Genomic DNA, 21,254 nt, shown 5'->3' with positions numbered 1-21,254 from the left:
TTTAAAATGAATGAAGATAATAAACTTTTGCTGAATTATAATTCTTATGGGGTTTACCTTCAGAGTTTTGTGAAGTGATTTTATTTGATTATTGTCGTTATTTTTTTCAGGTTGATTTGTTATATTCTCAATTAATTTTCTAATATTAAAGGTGTCCACTCGATACTTGGTATAATATATATATATATCATAATTGGCCTAGCTATTGGCTAATATACTTGTTATTAATTACTAAGAAGTGTGCATGTATGTGTTTATATATTCAAATACCAAATTAAAAGACAAATATTTAAAGCAAAACGCTTATGACATGGATGGAGTAGATGTTTATAGTTTGAAAGTGAATGGTAGTGGTTGCATAAATGTCAAAAAATGGCCAAATTCTCAAACTTTTTGACCCTTAAAGCATTCAAAAAAGAGCAAAAGTAGAAACACCATTGTCACAAAGGTGGAGCTCTATTGCAAACAATGGCCACAACTTTTTCTTTTTTTGCAAATTTGCTCCTTATTTTAGTTATTTGCCTTTCCCCCCTTTCTTACATCTCTTCCCAATTCCAAGGCTAATTTTAAGGGTTATTTTACATGATTTTAAAAGCTTGTTTTCTAAATTATATGCACATTATAAAGGCTTTTACTTATATTTCATCTCAGTATTAGACAAAAATATTACCTTACATTCAAACACGAGAGTAAGGAAATTGAGCTTAAGTGAGAAGGGCCTCCTCTCCCACCGGTGTTATGCATGTATTGTGTTTATTGGAGACCCTCGATTTGGAAGGTATGCCACGGCTACTATCGAAATATACATACATGTCTTTCAATTCAATTTGAAATTGTGTACATGAGAAAGGTGAAGGGGAAGGAGTGATACATGAAGCTACTAAAATGGGACGAAGAAATATCATCGAAATTTGGATTCCAACTCATATCTCACCTGGGAATTCAAAACCCAGCCTATAAATTTAATGGCAGCCCAAGAAAATCCAAGAAAATGGGGAAAACAATTCAGACACAAACAAACAACCCACTTTGCCAAATAATACAAAAATTTACATAATCACTGATAAAAAGCTTCAAGAATTTGATGTGGGAATCAATGGTGAACTTAGGGGACGAGGGCGTCTGGTTCTGCTTCTACCTCTGCGGAGAATGGTTGGAGAAGATGAAGAAGAAGAAGAAGAAGAAGACTTAGAAGCTGCAATTTCAGCTGTTAATGGCGATTCCTTCTTCTTCTCTTCTTCTCCTTCTTGTTTTTCTTCACTTCTCTTGTTCTGCACTCTGTTCTGTCCAACTTTCGTGGAGTTTAAGGTTGCTGGCAAAACACAGCTGCAAATCCACCCTGCATTCAAACCCCATCTCAGAAAAATCCTTACAAACACAAAATGATTCAGAAAAATCTTCACAAACAGCAAAAAGTAGGAAAGGAAAGGTAAATTTGGATCAAAACAGGAGCTGAAGTTGAATCATACCAATTCTAGCAAGACGATTGATCCAACTTGGAATGGGATTTCCAGTGAGTTTGATGCAAACATGGTTGCAAAAATGGTTGCAGTTCTTGGTGATTAGATTATAAGCATTTCCTCTATAATCTTTACTAAGTTCCTCCATTAATGACCTCACTTCTGCTTGATTCAAATCCGTTTTCCCAATCAAAATTGATTTCCTGAACTTGAATCCATCACATTGCTTCGGCTCCCCTTCAAATATCCCTGTACTTGGATACTCATGAGCCCCAAATGCATATTCAACTCCATGAACTGCATCAGAAATCCCACAGATTTCTCAGTGTTAGATCAACAATGGAGGTCAAGATCCAGAAGAACACTAGATTAAACCTCTAGAACAACAAATTATTGTACTAAAACCAAAAATGATTCTCCAAGAGTAAATTATGGTTCAAGAACAATGAACTAATGCACTAAAAGTTGTAAAAAAACCCTCAAAGTTCATTCAATTTTAGTTCAAGAACAATGAACAAGTGTACTAGAAGTAGAAAAATCTCCAAGTTCATTTGATTTTCAGTCATTTTCTTACTCAGAAAACATCATGAACGATTGTCCAAGAGTAAATTATAGTTCAAGAACTATAAACTAGAGCACTAAAAGTTCATTCAACTTTCCTTCATTTTCTCAGCAACCAAACACAACCTAGAAAAATGGAAATCCAGAAAACAGCAGGACCAAATTATGCCTCAAAAACAAAGAAGAAATGCAGCAGAAGAGTATTAACCTCGAAGTTCGTTTAATTTTCCAACATTTTCTCACCATCCAAACAAAATCCAGCAAAATAGGAGGTCCAGAAAACATCGGGAAAAAAAAAATCTACAAGAACAAAATCACACAAACAGGAACACAGAAAGCAAAAACCCTCGAAGTTCAATCAATTTCCCCCCATTTTCTCAGCAACCAACCAGAAACAGAACTCATCAAAAGTGGATTCAAAACCACCAAACCAAAATTCAGCATCAGAAATCAGAATGCAGATCTAACACAGCAGAGAAATCGAAGCGTTAGAGCGAGAAAAGAAGGTTAAATTAGAACAGACCTTGAACACCAGAATGAAAAACACCGAGGCCGAGCCAATATGCGTAGCCATTAATGGGCGTCAAATCGTACACATTGAGGTACACTGGCGCCGTCCCTGAATCGCCATTACTGGAAATTCTTCTGCACAACATTTCGATCTCAGTTCCACTCACTCACTGAATCCACTAAACTCCATAGCTAAATATCTTCGAACCAATAGAAAATGATCATTGGAAACATAAACAGAAAAAAAAAAAAAAAAAAAAAAAACTGGTCAGTTTACCAAAAACAATTAATGAGTAATCATAATTTTGCTTGATTCTTAACAAAGTCTTGTAGTGTTCTTTAAAGTGGAATTGGGAAATGAGAATCTTCTCAATCTAGTGGGTACCATCAATAGTGTTCTAAGAGGGAATTCACTCACTTAAATATAATTTTTTTTTTATTTAAATTTTTTAACATAATCCATTTTATTTTATTTTTTGTAGGAAAAAAAAAAAAAAAAAAACCTAGTTGATTTATTTTTGTAAATTAACTATAAAAATATATAATTAAACAATATTTGGGCCTCAGGCCCAAATATTTGTACCTCAATGGGCCTGGCAAATGAAGCCTCGTCGATCTCATCAGAGTCAGTGACGTATATATTCATTCCACAGTTTCCCCTACGCGCCATCTCGTCCAAGGGCCAATGATTCGCGCCAGAGCCAGTTGGAGTCGATTTTCAAACCGATCATTTTGCTCGAAATTCCACATTCCGACCGACAAGAACAGCAACAATTGTAGGATTAATGGCGACAGCACGGTTGAATCGGATCTGAGAAGCTACAACGAGGCTTACAAGCAGCTGAATAACTTGAACTTCATGATCTCTTCACTGAACCTCCAAAGGAAAAGAAATTTGGGTATCCATTTCTCTTCTCTATCTTCCTCTTCCTTGGCTGTTTGATCAGTTCTACATTTCCAGTAGCTTATGGTTCTTCAAGTTCTTTTGGGGCATCTTATCAAGTTGTTGTGTTCACATCTGTAAAATGGGATTGAATTAAGTTGGTCGTGTTGTATGTTTGTGTTTATGTTTCCATGAGTAGAGAGATTGATATTCAATAGCAATGCATTGTATTTTTTGTTTGTAAGTCAAATAACATATCAGTATAAGATACTGATGGTTTGTGCATTTAGAATTGAAGTGTGTTCAAAATTCATATATCTGTCTGATGATTCTCTTCTTGCCATAACATCTTCCTTTCATGCTCAGGATTGATTTCATCATTTCATAATTTAACATTATTTTCTTCCTTTGCTCTGTCTTTCATCTTCTGGTTTATCTTCTCTGTAATCTAAGATTATCATGAAATTAGTAAAACTTGGTTCTATTGTCTGTTTTTTTTAACCATTTGAAAAACTATCTTACCAAATAAGTTCTCCGATTCAGAATGTTCAAATTCATTTTTAAAAATAGACTATAGTTTTCAAATATAGCTTTGGGACAATCTTTAAACCATAAGTTTTCATGATTAGTAATTATTTTATTAGATATCAGTGTAAGAGATGAAATGACCGCATCATCATTTTGTCTCTTAATCAAGATTAGCAGTATATATGTTCATGTTTGGCATCATAAACTTAGTAATGTAGAAGTTTTAACTTTTTGAGACTCTGTTAAATTATGAATTATGAGAACTAGTAATTGTCTAAAAAACAAAAGTTATGGTACCCAGTGATTTCAAGAGTGACTTGGTGTTGGAAAATGAATTCATCTCTGAACAGCATTTTGCTACACCTAGTAAATAAATATGAGAATGTGGAAGTTTGGAAGTCAAAAGTTCACAGTTTAAAGACTAAGCATAATAGATAACAATGTTCAAACCCAAGGGAATTTGGATATTTGAGTTTTCCTTTTGGTTCTTTGATTTGGTCACTTAACAATGTTTTTCTGTGATTTTCAGTTATTCAATGGTTTACTTAACCAAAGCCACCATATCAGGACGTGGAGCTGAAAAAGAAGGAATTCATGAAAAGATTCTGTAACTTCAGGAGGTTAAAACAAGACTTGATAAACTCGAGGAGACTATAAAGGAAATTGCTATTGAATCCAGAAAACAATCAGGGAGTGATAGTATAAAAAAGAACTCTGAAAAGGGTCAAGAAGTGGATAAAACCAAACATGGGGAAAATACTAATCCAAGCAACATGGGGAATGCGCCAGAGTTGAGCAAGTCTATGAATATTCATCTTAGTGGAGAGAAAATAGTAGCGGCCCCTGTTTTCCCCAAAGGGCGTGCAAATGAGTGCACATAACGAAAAGATGCTAAGCATGAAAACCACGGTGGAGGATCTTCTCTAGATGCCAAGAGATGAAGGAAATGCCTCTATTGCTGCAATATCCTACGCATAGTACTTTTCCCCTTTGATGAAGCTAGAGAAAAGCAAGAATCCAATGGTTCCAGGTTATGTTTAATAATTATATTGCTCGAGCCAGTAGCCTCTATCATTACCAATGTAATGGTTAATAGGTAAAGGATTGATGCCCATTTTGTTTATGATCCATTCCTGTTTGTGTCTGTTTGTGTCATGCATTTTTCAGAATTTTGAACATAATAAAAGTGATAATAACTGTTCCAAGATTACTTACATGTGCATATTTTCTCTCTCCTCTCCCCATAAATCAACTACTTGTTAGTACTGAATTCATGAAGTCATTGTCAGTGATTGTCTTCCTGCTCGTCATTCTGTGTTGCAGACCCGAAGGTCAGAACAAATCCAACCCCACCTTGTCCCAGGCCTTCTTACTGTAGCTTTAGCTTGAATTCAACTTTGTACAGTAAATTTATGATATTCAAATAATTTGTTGGACCAAACAGGTGGCTTGTTTTTGGATTTGACCCTCTGACACATTAAAGCATTAACTTATTTTGTAGGTAGATTACTTGAGAAAAGGTTTGTTTTTGGATTAAACCTTCTTTAGTGATGACCAGTTATCCTTAGAGGAAGACACTAATTGGATTAAACTTCACCTGATGCTATGTGATCATAAATCCACAATTCTTTTTTAGTCCATTCTCTGTCTACTTTTGCTGTGTATCTGAAGAAAATAATTGTTCTTTGTTTCAGTAAATTTTAAGCACAGTACTTGATTTGATGAAACTTGATTCATTACTCAACCTCTGATAAATTACTCATTGCTTTAGTTGAGATGCAAAATCAAAGGCTATGATTCTTCAATGTTGCAAAGAATGGACACCCCAACTGATGAAGTAACAAAGCAACAAATGGCCAACACCCAAAGCTTGCTCGGTCATTTTCAGGAAGGTTTGTATGGTATGATAAACAAGTAAGAGATTTAATTGTCATTAAGTGTGTTAATACCCAGATTTCTGTTACTTTTACATCTTGCTTGATATTGATACTAGGAGAGAAATTAGTTCCTTTATTATGACTAATGATCAGAGTTTAGATGAATGATTAAGGTGAACATGATTTGTTTTGGGATATGAACTGAACCCCACCACTGGTTTGGCCTTATTAGGAGATCCTGTAGGTCAGAAATCAAGCCAATGAAGATTTACCCACAATTTAATAATGTGTGAAAAATGATGATTGTGATGGAATAGGTGAGGAGGGAGGGGGAGGGCCATTATGTGGCTTCCATTGCTTTTTCACAAGGTGTGCTCTATCTATACCTACCTCTTTTTGATGTTCTAATGTGATGGTCTATTACTTTCAACTGCAATTGGGTCAAGAATGTTGTCATCACACCCATTCTATCTAATCTATCTGCGTATATATTCATGTCTCATTAAATGAAAACTACAAGCATCCAAATTTGTGCTCATTTCATGGACCACACAGCACACCACTATTTACTCTTTGAATTTCATATTGAAATCCTCTCTCTCCCTCACAAACATGTTTGATTGACAAGAAGCCTAAATTATAATGTTATGTTGGATCTTGAATTATGACACCAACTCCTCGTTTGTGTGTGAATTTTTTTTTAATCTTATTTTTAAGGTTGTATTTGATAGGTATTTTGTTGTTTTGTTCTATTGTACTATGCAATTATTTGATCTATACAATTATTCTCAAAACTAGATCTTAACGTGTAGGGAAGCTCATCAAATAGAATAAACCAGTTTAGTTATTCTTAAAACTAGGTTGTAACGTAAAGTACGTGTAATTATATACCTAAGCCCATGGCTAGCCGATATTGTCTTCTTTGGGCTTTCCCCTCAAGGTTTTAAAATGCATCTACTAGAGAGAGGTTTTCACACCCTTATAAAATGGTGTTTCGTTCTTCTCTCCAACTAATGTTGGATCTCGCAATTCACCCCCTTTCGGGGCTCAGCGTCTTCGCTGACACTTGTTCCTTTCTCCAATCGATATGAGACTCTTCAATCCACCCCCTTCAGGGCCCAGCGTTTTTGCTGGCACACCGCCTCGTGTTCATTCCCTTCGGGGCTTAGCCTCCTCGCTGGCACATAATCCGATGTCTGGCTCTAATACCATTTGTAACTACTCAAGCCAACCGCTAGCAAATATTATCCTCTTTGGACTTTTCCTTCCGAACTTCCCTTCAAGGTTTTAGAACGCGTCTACTAAAGAGAGGTTTTTACATCCTTATAAAAGAGTGTTCCGTTCTCCTCCCCTACCGATGTGGACAGTACGAATAATGAAAGACATTGAAATTCAACTTAAGAGATGGTTAAGCTTTCAAAATTGGAACTTTTTCATCGCCCACATTTCTCTTAGTGTATGCGTGTGGATCCATCTTAATTATAATGTCCATAAAAGCATGAATGAGAAATTTCCTCCAACACCTATACTTCAAGTCTAGCAACTTGTACTAGTGGGAACTTGCTGCATCGCTATCTATCACTACCTTTTTTAGAGAGAGAAAAAGAAGGAAAGAGAGACTAGGGCATTACTTTCTCAAATTCCAAAGTAATTTGAACAGAAACAATGGTTTTTTTAGAATTTTCTTTTGAGAATTGCCCGTTCAAGAGGTCTACTTTTTTGTTCTTCTTCTGTTGCCAAAATGGATTATTTACAGAGAATCTTCTCAAGTATTGGAAGCAGAAAGGGAAAGGAAGAAAGAAAACAAATAAGGATCTAAATCAATTCCCATCTTAGAACAAACCATCTAATTGAAAATTTTGAAAAAAAAAAAAAAAGAAATTTGAAGAAAGTTCCCTTTCTGATTAGAGCTTAAGAGACAAGTCAAGCTTCAATAACTCATCTTGTTTAGCCTTCATCTTCAAGTGACTGAAACCGCCACCACCGCCGCTGCCACTGCCGCTGCTATCCCACCAGAACCCTTCGAGCGGCGGCGGCGTTTCCGTCGTAGAGAATTTTTTCACACCGTCAAACCTTGCAGCTCCTGTGTTTGACGTAATGCATCTAAGACTTCCGATGTGGGAACTCCCCTGCGGCAGCCTCCCAATCGCCGGTTGTTGATCAAGCGGCTGCCGTGACCACCCACTGTGACCATAAATTCCCGACGACCCAATTCCAGAAACATGAAAAGAAGAAGGCTTATGAACCATGGAATGAGCCTGAATTCCAAGCGACCTACTAAACGATCCATGAAGATGAAGAGAAGGCAAATTCGAATACCGATGAGCGAACCCAAAATTCGACCCCGACCCAACCCGGTGAGTCCTCTTCGCCAAAGTTCTCTCACGTTTGTGAGCATTTTGGTGCCCCCCAAGAGCCTGAGAACTGTAAAACTTCCTCTGACAATAGTTGCAAGAGAAAACCCTCGGCTCTGTTTCTGTATCAGTTGGCTCTGCAGCCAAATTGGCATCGAAACAGTCGATTAGATTGAGTTCCGGGTTGGACCCATGATCGGAATCATTGTTACAGAGGCTGAGATCAAAACCCAGTTGAGAATTTGGGTTAATTTGGTCTGTTGCTTGATCCTCTTTTGGACATGGTGGAGAAGACTCTGAAGCAGAGATGATCGTTGAAGATTCAGAAGGGGATGGCTCTGATATGGGAAGATACATCGAAGGAGGAAGAAGAACAAGAAAAAAAAAAAACACAGTAGAGAGAGAAACAAGAAGGAGAAGAAGAAGAAGAAGAAGAAGAAGGTTATGGATATGGCAATAAATGTAGTGGTTGTCGTTGTATGTATAGCAGAGAAATGGCACTGTTTTACAGTTAGAAGTTCTTTATATAGCAAGTGAAGCTAATGAGAAGAACAGCCTTTCTTTTCATGTGTTTTGGCGCCTCTTCCTTAAAGTGTTTTCACACATATCCCCACTCTGTCCCCATTTGTTTTTTTTCTCTCTTTAGATGTCATCTGGTCGGAGCCTCGTGTTTATTCACTCCCCTCAAACTTAAAACTTTAGGTACTTAAAACAAATTCTTTCGAATCATAGGGACTAAATACAAAACTTGTAATCTACGTGGGTATATATTCATGATAACTCTTTTAAGGATTTAGGTACAAAATTGAAATTCCAGAGAGTTTAGGTCCTTGTAAGAAACTTTTTGGATTAGAGGGACTAAATAAATATAAATTCAGAAGGTGTAGTTTAGCTAAAAGATTTATATCTCGAGGATTTATGATAATTTTTGTACACTGAAATAATTTTACAAGACAGCTACTTAACTTGTATTATATTGTCTATCTCCGAGGACTTTAATATTCTAGGTAAGTAGCTCATTGGAATTGACCTTGTACTATTATAGTGCTTTTAATTTCTTTTTTCCACTTACTTCTAATAATTGAGTCTCGAACCGTTCCTATTTTGTTATAATATCTAAAGTTTTTAAAAAATACAATTTTAAACTTTAATTATTATTATTTAAGAAAAACAATTACTTACTATTTCTAATAACATTAATTTTAAAAATATATTTAAATTTTTTAAATGAAAATTTAACGACAAAGAAGATAATAACCTTTTAAAAAGTGAATTTAAACAAAATTGAAGGGCTAAATTATATATATATATATATATATATTTTTTTTTTTTGAAGAAATTTAATGTCACATCCATCGTTTGAAAAGCAATGACATTAATTTGTGTGTCTTCAACCATTTGCTAAGTATTTGAATTTGGACATTATAATTATCATTTAGCATCTTCTACACATTGCATCAAATCAACTCAAAATCAATTATTTTGTTGCCTTAATCAATCAACTTCATTACAACTTGAAACCATTAAAAAATTTCGAATTTTTCTTTTTTCTTCCTAAATTAATCTACTATTCAAATCTTAATTTTAATTCATGTTTTTTTTTTACTAAATGGAGAGAAAACTTTCGATTCTTAGATTAGACTTATGATAAAACAATTCAAAGTTTAAAATAAAACGACATCATACATTATTCTTGTAATAAAACAGCTAAAAAAAGCCAAAACATAAAAGATTCTCAAAGATGGTAAAGATTTGCCTATTGTCGAAGGACAAAAGTTTGAATTTTCCATCCTCAAAAGACGGTAAGATGGTTCAATACATAAACATTCCAAACTTATATAAAACATGATTCAACTCAAACATAGCTTAACTCGAACAGTGAAATATTTATTTATTTTTCTTTTTAAATTGGTTTCAAGGGTTTGAATCTTCGTGGTTGTAGCCTAGCAAGTCATGTCGTTTAATTTATTAACCTAATTAGATTCATGATATCTCCCCATCTTAACAAAATTTATTTTATAATTTTATTTAGAAACCTCCAATAAATAATTCATTAAATTCTAATTCCTACCATTTTTAAAATTCAAATAAATCCAAATTAATAATAATAAAAATAAAAATTGCATATGCATAAAATAAAACTTAGATTATCCCAATTTTTAATTTAAATATTAAATGTGAATATCCTTTTTTTTCTATTATTTTTTTATTTAAGTATATTATAATCTTTTACAATGTGAATTCAAATCATTGAACTCGGTTTACTACAATTTTACGAGTATAATTTCAATAATTTAATTATAATATTTTAATTAGCGTTATTTTAAAAATAACAAAATGCTAATTTAACAATTTAATAATTTAATTCCAATATGATTTCAACTAAATTTAGAAGCCAATGGGACCTCCCCACGTGTGAATAGCAAATGTGGTTTGTCCTTATGCCTTCCTCAAAAAGGTGACAAATGGCCGACAATTGGATTGAAATTTTATATCAAATTACAGAGAAAGTGAGCCAATTTTTTTTTAAAAAACACATAAATAAATTTTATTTATGCATAATCTTCCTCTTACAATTTTATTTATAATAAATAAAATTTCAAATATTTATGAAATTGCAAGACTACATCTCGGTCGAAGAGAGGAACTAAACATTCCCTACAAGGGTCGGAAAACTCTCTCTAATAGGGTTGTTTTAAAACTGCAATACGTAACGGGCTAAAACGGACAATATCTACTAGTGATGGACTTGAATGAACAAGTAACTAAATCGTGATCGTGTTGGAACGGTGTTTTAAGTGTGTTTGAACTGAATTGAACGAAAGGAAAGGAGATGCTATTGGGTAAGAGTGCACTTTGCTTTTATAAAATGTCATCCAATGGGAGAGAAAGTCCAATGTGTATGATTTTTTTTTAGCATAGCTTTCTTAATTTTTCTTCCAAAAATCTTTGTGTAGATTTTCTTTGTCCACTTTTAGGTTGTGTAATTGATGAGTTAATTAAAGTGGTTCACTAATATATATTAAAGTTATTGTTCTGTCCGTAAGATGTCAAATTAAATCAATTAATACGATTTATTAATCTAATAAAACCATTGAACTTGAACATATTCTATCTAAAATATCACGTCCAATCTTTTTAAAGACTTGTGAAATGATGTCAGCTCACTTGTGAACCAATAAAATCTCGCTTTAGCAGTCAACTTTGACTTCAACGGTTCGAGTGTTCTATCGTTATATATTTATACAATGCTCGTTTTCAATAGAATAAAGTTTATACAAATAGTGGTGGGATTGATTAGGTAAGGATATAGAAATCTCTTACCGGTAGACGCGTTTTAGAAACCAAGGTTGAAAAGAAAAGCTCATAAAGGACAATATTTGGTAACAGTGGGCTTGACTGTTATAAATAATATAAGAACCAGACACTGGGTGGTGTGCTAGCGAGGACTCCAGGCCATAAAGGTGGTGGATGCTGGGCTCTGAAGGGTGAATTGTGAAATCCCATATCTATTGGAGAGACAAATGAATGCGAATGAGGACGCTAGGCCCCAAATGGGTGGATTATAAAGGTGTGTAAACCTCTCCCTAATAGACGCGTTTTAAAAATCATGAGTGAAAGCTCAAATAGGACAATATTTGTTAGCAGTAGACCTGAGCTATTACACACTAATATTAATAATTTAAAAATAAAAATAAAAAACTTCGGTTTTTGTTGACTTGGATGTCGAATAAGCATAAGTTTGTAAAGTCGAATTTGGGGAAAGTGTTTGTTCGAGGAAGCAAGCAAAGAATAAAGTTTGAAATGACTAAGGAAAATGTTAATTGGGACCAAAACTATATGCTTTTAGCTTTTGGTTCAAATATTATTATGTTTATTTATTTATTTTTATATATTATTTAGTTCCTAATTTTCCATTAAAAAACTATTTAAATTGAAACCTTGGGCTTAGAAAAAAATCTCAATGGCCCAATATAAAATAATTGGGCCGAACACTTAAAAGGCCCAAATTACAATTTTCGTGAGGATTTGGGCCTAGAAAAAGTCCAGACAAATATTGGGCCCAAATTCACGCAAGTGACGACAAACCGCCAACGGCCTTTGACGACGACGTTTCATGAAGAGCTTGAAGCGATTAGAATAAATAGAAGTCAACTAAAAATTTCAGCGGTTGACATATAATGGGGCTCACCGAAGAGCCATAATGCAGAGTTTTAAAATGAGAACGCCGTAGAGGATTTGAATTTTTTTTTTTTTTTTCCCTTTCCGGAGGATTACAGATTACGCAAAATTTGCCGGTTGATTTTCGGACGATCTGTCTCGTCTCTGAACGAATCCGTTTCTCCGTCCTCTAAAGGGAAATTTCACCAATCCATACAAAAAGAGGAGGATTTGAAAAGATTCGAGAAGAGAGGATTCGATTCGCAGAAATTGGCCCCTGTTTTTGTTTCTGATCGATAAATTGATGTCCATATCCATGGAGATGCCTAGCTCGTGGGATGCTCTTCGCAAACAGGTTTGAATCATCAATTTTTTTCGTCTCTTTTCGGTTTTTGGATTCTGTTTGTCTTACTATACTCATTTTTCTCGATTTGGTTGTATGTTTGGCCCTATTTCTGATTGTCGGTGACCTTGAACATTGCCGTTTGAGAAATGATGATTACGAGCGGTTTTCATTGTGTGTTATTTGAGGAATCAGGAAAGATTGATGGTTTGACTTTTAGGTCGTGATCTATAGCTGTTTAGGTTCGGCGATTGGCTAGTTTTGAATTTGGAGGATCGGGTTTTGGAATTTGAGATGTAATTATGGTCTTGTATTCTTGAGCGGGTTCTGTTACAATGACATTGTTGAAGCCGTTAATCGCAGGATTATAATTGTCGGCGCAATTTTTGTATGCTTCTTTATGCTATCTGTTCTTCTGGAAATAATAAGATACTCTAATTTTAGGACGGCGTTGTTCTGTCTCGCCAATTTTATCTCACTTCTTTTGCACGTATGAGAAATTATGTTTTTTGTCTCATCTCCAATCTTTGATTTCATTGTTGTAGTGATAATGTTTGTTATGTGCTTACAGGCAAGGAAACTTGAAGCTCAGTTGGATGAGCAGATGAATTCTTTTCGAAAATTGGTTTCAACAAAAGTTTCTACAAATGTTGATGCTGCAGAAAATGATGTTGAATCTGGGATAGAACGTTTGTTAAAGCAGCTACAACAAGTGAATTCACAGATGCAAGCTTGGGTCTCATCTGGTGGTTCTGAAATGGTTTCCCATACCTTAACTAGACATCAAGAAATTCTTCAAGATCTTACGCAGGTATGTCTTAATTTTCTTTTTCTACTAGCAATGTGGATCTTTTCGCATTATAAGGGAGGAACTGCTATCGAGTACTTCGTTTTGTTAATTTTTGTCTCCTTCCAATTCATTCTGTTGATTTTTTTTTTTTTTAGATAATCATGTTTTGAAGATTTTCCTTAACAACAGTGAACTCATGGATTTGGTTTGGCATTTCTGTAATGATAGGAACATGGGGTGTGTATGGTAGGTGATTCAGAAACAAGAATATAGAACACAAGGGATTTAATTGAAATCAGTGTTTCATTCCATGTTTTTACTGTTGTTGAATATAGATTTTGAAAACACTAAAAATGTATAAATGTTGATTCAAGTACTATTTTCAATGAATTTAATAAATTTGAAAACAAGAAATTGAATTCGAATAAGATACCACATATGTTCTTATTTTCCCTTATTTTGATGATCTCTGCCCTCTAATTAGTGATATTTTTGAATGTGAAGAGTGGTGAGAATGAGGGTAACCATTGGACCTCTTTAGGCTCATTTGTGAGACCTGGTCTATAATTACTCTATAGGAAGCATCAAGCTAAGCAGATAGACATAGTCCAGCTTCTGCAAGTTCCTTTTCTTTTGATCTTCATTTTTTGCTACAATTCGGTTGTGAATATGTCTCATATGGAATCTTAGACCAAGTTTTGTCGATTTAGTGCAGGAGTTTTATCGTCTTCGCTCCGGCCTCAGAGCCAAGCAAGAACATGCTTCACTTCTAGACGACTTCAGGGAGTTTGATCGTTCAAGACTCGAATTGGAAGATAGTCCGGGTTCTTCAGAACAAGCTCTTCTAAAGGAGCACGCATCTGTTAGCCGTAGCACAGGACAGGTATTTCTATTTATGTCATAGTTTTTTGCATGAACACCATTATACTCAACGTGAAGGTTTGGTTTTGATATCTTTGACCAAGTTTCGTTTTTGAAATGGTTTTTTGACATTATGTATAAGTAATCATGTTCAGCAACCTGTCATTTATTTTCAGTTTAGTAAACAGCTACTTACATATTGGAATCCGGCATCTGGGTTTTTACTGAATTTTCGTATTATAGATGGATAATGTGATTTCACAAGCTCAAGCAACCCTAGGTGCACTTGTCTTCCAGCGATCGACCTTCGGTGGCATCAACTCAAAGCTCAGTAACGTTAGCAGTCGCCTTCCATCCGTAAGTGATTCTATATATATATTTACGAGTTTTTTCGATCGGTAACACAAATAGTTCTCAACTCAAATAGTTGCTAAAATGAGATTTCATACATGCATAATAGATCTGGTGGAAAGAATGTCGATTCCGGATGAAATAAGACAATGATGAATTAAAAAAAAAACATCCAGACACTTTTTTTTCTTAAAGTTCAATGATACGTAGATTGGAGGACTCAAATTTTTAACCTTTTAGTCGAACATATAGCTTAAGCAGTGGCATAAATCCTTGTTATGTTGTATTCAAATGGTGAATCCATTTGATTGATATAATTTGAATGATGATCCAGGTAAATCATATTCTTGGAGCAATAAAGAGGAAAAAGTCAATGGACACAATCATACTCTCCCTTGTGGCGTCCGTATGCACATTTCTTATCTTTATCTACTGGTTGACCAAGTGAGTTGTGATTATGTTCTTGGAAACCGTGTTGAAGTTGTTATGTGCTTTTGTTGTTTCCATACTCTTTACAGGGTCCATCTTATCTTTTCTTATTGACTCTATCTGTAACAATTTTTACCTCAGTAATTCATTAAATATTCTTCATATTGTCGTGTCGCTGTACATTAATCCCTTGTCGGGTCGGGGTGTCATGGAGTGTATGTAATATCAATAATGTAGATGCCTCGCTTGGAAACCGAAGTGGATAAAATACTCATGTATTCTACGTTATAGAGTAGGAACTTTAAACTAAAGAATGTACAGTTACATTAAAGAACGACTATGCATAATAGTATAGTATATGTTCAAACACGTATGTCTATAATTTCAATTATCTATATTTAGTCATATCGGGTGCTAGAATTATTCACTGGAGTGAGCACAATGTGGCTATGTGGCTACTCATCTCTTAACAAATCCTTGGATCCATATTTTCTCATATGCCTATAACTACAATTATCTATATATATGTATGTTTGGATTACTTTCTATATGTTTTCGGGATTGATAGATATGATTCATTATAGAACAAAATAGAATTGTGAATTAGTTTGTTTGCAATTAATGTTCATATCAATTTCGGTATAGTTCAATGGATAAGACACTCATCATCCTTAACAAGGTTGAAAATTTCGTATTTATTAAAAAAAATATATGATTTAATAAATAAATAAAAAAAAGTAAAAATATTAATTTTGAAAATTTGAACAAAATATAAATGAAATAGCAAATTAAAGCGAAGCATCGAACCAAAAAGAGAGGGAAACCAGAGCGCGAATGGACGACGACGAAGATCCATGGTTTGCTCCCGACAAGCTCTACCATTTCCTTCTCTGCTTCACTCTCACCGTCTTCTTCGCTGCATTGGCCACACTGACACGGTATCCATTCATCCGCCGCCATTCAATTATGATTGGATCCGTTCTTTCTCTTTTCGCCGGAGCCGCCAAAGAGGTCGCCGACGAACTCGGCTTCTTCAAGTCAGCCGGAGCGTCTACCAGGGATGCTGTTGCTGATCTCGTCGGCGTTTTGATCGCTTCTTTTTTTCTTCACGCTCTCAGATTCTCGATCCGCAGGGGTGGCGGCAAAGAAGCTAGCCCTAATCGAGACATTTTAATGGTCTAAGAGGCTTGGTTTTTCGAGTACTTCTGTACGAAAGTGAACGGTTTTACTTCGATTTAGGACTTAGTCCTTTGTGGCGATTTTGAGAAATGGAGGGATACGTTGGAGGTGAATTGAACTTCTGTGTTCTGTTTGAGAATGTGGTTTAATTTTTCTCATTTCGGATCAATGTTTGAAATTGGGTTATAAATTATACACTAACTGAGATTCCATGGCATGATTGGTTGAGGTTACTTCTTTTTTGTGTTGTGAAGAAATATTAAACTTCATTTACTGTGCTACGTATATTCGAAGGTGAGAATTGTAAATTAGAAAAAAAAAGGTATAGTTTTATGCTTAAAGTACTGCATTTCATGATCAGCGATGTGTTTAATTACTGAGTTAGCGATGTGTTTGATTAGATTTTCTGAGCTGGTTGATTGCAGTATAGAATCAAAGGATCTTCATGGTTTAGCTCATTTTTTCCTTCCCATTTTGAGTAGTGTAAACATGATATCCCATCCTCCTGACTGAAATCCACACTCGTTTTTTCGATAATTAAAATGCTGTAGAGTCAAGTAGTTATTTCATGAGATTAGTAAAAGTGTATATAAGCTTACCAAGAACTTATTGTATAGAAAAGAACACAGATTATGTGGTTTTCTGGATGTTGCCCCAATTGATTTTACAAGTCAACTTCTATTGCTTCATTTCAGATTACAAGATAATTCTTGGGAGTTTCTTTTTCATTGTTGAAAACTGGAAATCCTTTGTATCATCATACACAAGACCGATATCTGAACCCAGTCTGTCGATGCTGTTCTGTCATGTATTTACTACCAAGAATTCATTTGGTTTTCCATCTTATTGTTCTTTTATGATCTGTATGTTCACTCAACAATCTAATGATCATCACGTTTTTCGGGTTATACAGGTAGATCGGGCAAGGGAGCTGTCGTCATCTTCGAAAGCTTCTTGCAGTGGAAGGCAAGCGTGCATCGCCATCTTGGTCAGGTAACTTAATTGCAGTGTAGATTCCAGCTCCACATAATGTCCCTAGTATGGGAGCTGTGAGGTAAATCCATATGGCTCTAAAATTGTTTGCAGCAATGGCTGGCCCCAGTGTTCTCACTGGATTCATTGAAGCTCCAGTCGTTTCCCTATAGCATGATCAAAATGAAAAGCTTTTAGTTTGTTCCTTGTTTGGTGAAGGTGGTGAAATTGTTCATAAGATGCTCTAAATTACAAACTGTTTCCTCTTCAAAACTGGAGCCACTTAATTGACATCTACTTAACTAGTTCTAATTGCATCATACAGGAGGATCCACATTTTTTTCTTTGAAGAACATGAATGAACTTGGTTAACCAATTATAGCGTTTTACACACTCAAAATCCACACACTAGAAAAAAAAAAATAATAAAATAAATCATGAGCTCTAATACAGTCAACTCAACACATTTAGCGAAATACAAAGTGTTAGCTCAAGAGTATGATTGCCCTTGTCCAATAATTTAATGGGATTGTTTGAACATACCCGGCGATGAGGACATTGAGCATGACTGTTGCTCCCACCGCGATTCCCGCCAACTCTCCCACCTGCATTTTCTTTTCATATTCAATCCCAAAACTTTATTTATTCATGCTTGTAATAGATAACCTTTAAAAAAATTTAAGGACTACTCAGAATATTAAGAGCTTAGGATTTGAAATAATTTAGTGGATCCTTAGATATGTTAAAGACTTTTTTAGTAGTGTCAAGGAAGAAATAGTTTGGTAAATCCATGTATAGCTCCTCAGTGAATCAAAAGACATCAATTATCATCTTAAAAGGTCGATAATTCAATTCTCTACTCCATAGTTGTTGAACTCAAAAGATTTTAAAAATAATAATAAAAAAGAAATTTTTCTATGTTTTAACTTGCCAAATGATTTGAAAATTAGAATCTTGAAATAATTTATTAATATCTTGTCTAGTTTAATTGTTCCTAGGTTAGCTGGGTGTTACTTCATTTTTTGTTTTAAGGTTTTGAATACATAGATTTTAACTTAGTTTTAGTACATTGAGCATTATTACTTGCACGTTGTATGGATAAAAATAAAGCTTATTTTTTTTGTGTTTTTATTGAAGAAGGAAAGAGAAAAGAAGAGGTACTTACAGCCCGAGTATCGGTGGCAACGGCGGTAATGACAAACATGAGGTTGAAGCTAATGATAAACTCAAGAGCAAAAGCTTGAGAATACCCACATGAAGGAACAGTCACTCCTCCACCCATAAAGGGATCAAATATCCATTTCAATGCAAATGACGCACATAGAGAAGCTACTATTTGAGCTCCAATATACACCGGCACCTGCAAAAGGCATATCAGAAAAGCTCAAAAGATTTTAAGCAACTTTTTTGAAGTTAAAAGATTGAATGCCATGGAGATCTCATGGCGGCTACCTGCTTCCATGGAAAGTGCTTTAGTGCAGCAAAAGCAATGGTGATGCCTGGGTTCAGATGGGCTCCGGAGATGTGGCCGGTCGATAAGATGACAACCATCACTGCCATGCCTGTGGAGGCTGCTAGGCCAATGAGCGTTTCAGTTCCTTGTATCTTTTGGTTCACGATAGCAGTGGCAGTTCCAGCAAAGATGAGCATCAGAGTGCCAATGAACTCCGCTCCAACCTGTTGATATAGCTTAACTGGTTAAGGTACATATCTTTAACTAAAGTGTTTGAGATCGATATCCTTCCGCCCAAAAAAATCTCAATTTTAAAAATTTAGAAAAATATTTGAAGGAACTCTTCTTGAACATCACTTTGTTTTAGGAATCCTTTTCAATATAAGACAGTAAGGGGAAGACAATTTTCTTCTTCTTCCTTCTTTACACCATTGAAGTTGAAATGAAAAATTAGAGGGTTAAAATATAAAGTGACATTGAAAAGAGATGTGGGTCGGTGTAAAGTTTTGAACTTTAGCTACCGAAATGACCTTTCCTTGTAGGGTTACCTTCCTTGCAAGTGAGACTTTAGATAAGCTTCCTTCTTCGGTGCCCCAATCATCAACATTGAAGGAGATGCAGCTCTTGAGAAGAGACCTTTTACCATTCTCACTTCCATGGTGATTCCCCTTGTGTCCTCCAAACAGTGGGGCTCCGGGCGTCCCCGGCGTCACAGGCGAAGGAACTTCCTCTGTGTCCATAACTTGAAAGCTTGATAGAAGAAGAAAGAGTGGGAACAAAGAAAGGTAAACTTTTTTCAATTTGGTTTTGGGGTTTGTCCCTTTGTCTTTGGAGAGTGAACTAAGCTGAATGATTGATTATTTATAGAAGAAAATTGGTTGACTTAAGAGAATCCCAAGACAAAAAGAGAGAGAACATAAGTCACTGGCTGTTAATAAATTGGTCCTCTCTGATCATAGTTTTGATTTTTTTATTTGCATCTTCAAAGTTTTTTTGGATTAGTTAAGTTATAATTGAGCTGATATCACAGATTTGATATTTAATAATCATTGTACATCTCTCAAATGCCATTATTACATTGTTGCCTTCAATAATATGGATCTTCTATATCACTTGGATATTATTTCCTATGATCTGATCTGAAATCAGGTATAACGATTCGATGGAATGCTATAGTTCTAAACAATCCTTTGGATGATGATTTTTGTTCTTGAGTCTATGAATTTTCATGATTAGATTTGGTTTTTTTTTTATTTAAATGTTCGAAATTATTAGAAAAGACAAACTGTAACGTGGCAAACACTTGTGCACGTTGAATGTATGATTTTATTACATGTTGATATTCAAGGCTATATAGAAAGTAGACATAAACCAATATTATTTGAGCTAACATGTGCCTTTTTGTCTTAGAAAATCAAGACGTGTGCGCCTCAGAAGGGTAAGAAAACATTACATGTGCCTCTGAGGTATAACAAATGAGATGTCTCCCTCATCCATTCATTCACCCCTCCTTGTCAATGGGAGCAAATTAAGGCTACTAGCAATCAGCTAGCAACTAGCTAGGGCAGCTACGGGAAGTTTCCTCGGGCTCGGGCGACCGAATAAACAAAGAAAATCGGTCGTTTAGGTCAGGGATGGTAATTCTAATGAAGACCATAAGGTATGTACACAATACGAACTATTTGATTCATAAAATATTGTTTCGAACACATGAATGGTGGTATATGATGAAGTATCCTTGAAGCTCTTTAGCTAATTAGTATTTTAATCTCCTATTAATTAAAACAAGTATAAGATTAATAAACTATGGAAGGTGATGCAGAGAATCTCTTAATTTACAAAAAAAACTATTTATATTTATGCCATATTTGTTTGTTTCATAAATATTGATCTAACTAAGGTAGGTTGGTTTCGATCCATTGTTTCTTAACTTAAATTTATTAGTCTTCTTTTTCATGTTAATTATAATATTTTTGGTACGAGGACGACCTCGTAACAATAAAGAGAGCATCATAATACCATAGAAATATAGAGAATCAATACAAAAAGTTACAGTGTCAAGATGCTGAAAGTAGTGCTTCAACGCAACAACGTTTTGAAAAACAATCTAAAGCTTACAAGCACAAAAAGTTATAAGGGTCCGACTTATTTACGAGTTAGGTCAAAATAACATAATTCATATATATATATTGCCTAGCAACAAGGTTTTTTTGGACAGAGTGCGATGTTAGCCTTTCTTCTTTAATAAATGTACAATGAGTATATTGAGTTTTTAGGGTATGACCTCGAGGGTTTATTTCTTGTATTGAAGGGATTGTGTACTTTGTTTATTTCCAATGAACAATAGCTTTTGTTAGACTATTGAGGGTCCGACCTAATTCGAGTTTGGAGCGAACTAGGTATAGCCTTCAACATCGTTCTCTTTTTTTGTATCTCTTTTATTATTATTTATGACTTACTTATTTAACTTAATTGGAAATAGATATTCTAACTTATTGCTTCCACGTATATTTTTCCTCCCGACATGTGCGTTGGTAGCATA

The 21,254-nt window shown here is 34.9% G+C and overlaps 5 protein-coding genes across 11 annotated transcripts; 2 read left to right on the top strand and 3 right to left on the bottom strand.

Annotated features, from left to right (window-relative positions):
* Positions 1–888: 888 nt before the first annotated feature.
* Positions 889–2,909, bottom strand: LOC111787920 (deSI-like protein At4g17486). Of its 2 annotated transcripts, XM_087121012.1 has the most exons (4): positions 2,809–2,909; positions 2,545–2,731; positions 1,470–1,757; positions 889–1,339 (listed from the first exon to the last, which is right to left on the bottom strand). In XM_087121012.1, exons 2-4 carry the CDS (start codon positions 2,675–2,677, stop codon positions 1,074–1,076), a joined length of 687 nt encoding a protein of 228 aa, XP_086977138.1. In that variant the 5' UTR covers positions 2,678–2,731; positions 2,809–2,909; the 3' UTR covers positions 889–1,073. The 2 variants fall into 2 exon arrangements, with proteins under 2 accessions (XP_086977138.1, XP_023523783.2); XM_023668015.2 differs by lacking the exon at positions 2,809–2,909 and having other exon boundaries at positions 2,545–2,796.
* A 4,561-nt stretch (positions 2,910–7,470) lies between these two features.
* On the bottom strand, positions 7,471–8,580 carry LOC111787918 (zinc finger protein 1-like). Its single transcript, XM_023668013.2, has one exon. It carries the CDS (start codon positions 8,528–8,530, stop codon positions 7,724–7,726), a length of 807 nt encoding a protein of 268 aa, XP_023523781.1. The 5' UTR covers positions 8,531–8,580; the 3' UTR covers positions 7,471–7,723.
* Positions 8,581–12,387: 3,807 nt separating this feature from the next.
* LOC111787489 (Golgi SNAP receptor complex member 1-1) lies at positions 12,388–15,270 on the top strand. The gene is made up of 5 exons (XM_023667462.2): positions 12,388–12,689; positions 13,249–13,488; positions 14,183–14,350; positions 14,572–14,685; positions 15,014–15,270. The coding sequence occupies exons 1-5, from the start codon at positions 12,639–12,641 to the stop codon at positions 15,125–15,127; spliced, it is 687 nt and encodes a 228-aa protein (XP_023523230.1). The 5' UTR covers positions 12,388–12,638; the 3' UTR covers positions 15,128–15,270.
* Positions 15,271–15,900: 630 nt separating this feature from the next.
* Positions 15,901–20,468, top strand: LOC111788574 (uncharacterized). Of its 4 annotated transcripts, XM_087121448.1 has the most exons (6): positions 15,901–16,395; positions 16,983–17,095; positions 17,201–17,341; positions 18,397–18,962; positions 19,255–19,497; positions 20,123–20,468. In XM_087121448.1, exon 1 carries the CDS (start codon positions 15,943–15,945, stop codon positions 16,288–16,290), a length of 348 nt encoding a protein of 115 aa, XP_086977574.1. In that variant the 5' UTR covers positions 15,901–15,942; the 3' UTR covers positions 16,291–16,395; positions 16,983–17,095; positions 17,201–17,341; positions 18,397–18,962; positions 19,255–19,497; positions 20,123–20,468. The 4 variants fall into 4 exon arrangements, with proteins under 4 accessions (XP_086977574.1, XP_086977576.1, XP_086977575.1 ...); XM_087121450.1 differs by lacking the exon at positions 16,983–17,095 and having other exon boundaries at positions 18,400–18,962; XM_087121449.1 differs by lacking the exon at positions 16,983–17,095 and having other exon boundaries at positions 20,132–20,468.
* Positions 17,063–19,452, bottom strand: NIP6;1 (NOD26-like intrinsic protein 6;1). Of its 3 annotated transcripts, none has more exons than XM_087121447.1 (5): positions 19,234–19,452; positions 18,712–18,948; positions 18,425–18,619; positions 17,803–17,864; positions 17,063–17,426 (listed from the first exon to the last, which is right to left on the bottom strand). In XM_087121447.1, the coding sequence occupies exons 1-5, from the start codon at positions 19,450–19,452 to the stop codon at positions 17,225–17,227; spliced, it is 915 nt and encodes a 304-aa protein (XP_086977573.1). In that variant the 3' UTR covers positions 17,063–17,224. The 3 variants fall into 3 exon arrangements, with proteins under 3 accessions (XP_086977573.1, XP_086977571.1, XP_023524713.2); XM_087121445.1 differs by having other exon boundaries at positions 17,803–17,873; positions 18,712–18,936; positions 19,261–19,452; XM_023668945.2 differs by having other exon boundaries at positions 18,712–18,936; positions 19,261–19,452.
* Positions 20,469–21,254: the final 786 nt, after the last annotated feature.

This window comes from Cucurbita pepo, chromosome 2, assembly GCF_057944985.1.
Source record: "Cucurbita pepo subsp. pepo isolate OVF chromosome 2, ASM5794498v1, whole genome shotgun sequence".
Taxonomy (NCBI): domain Eukaryota; kingdom Viridiplantae; phylum Streptophyta; class Magnoliopsida; order Cucurbitales; family Cucurbitaceae; genus Cucurbita; species Cucurbita pepo.
Note: the sequence above shows the minus strand (reverse complement) of the source record. Positions and strands in the feature narration are given on the sequence as shown.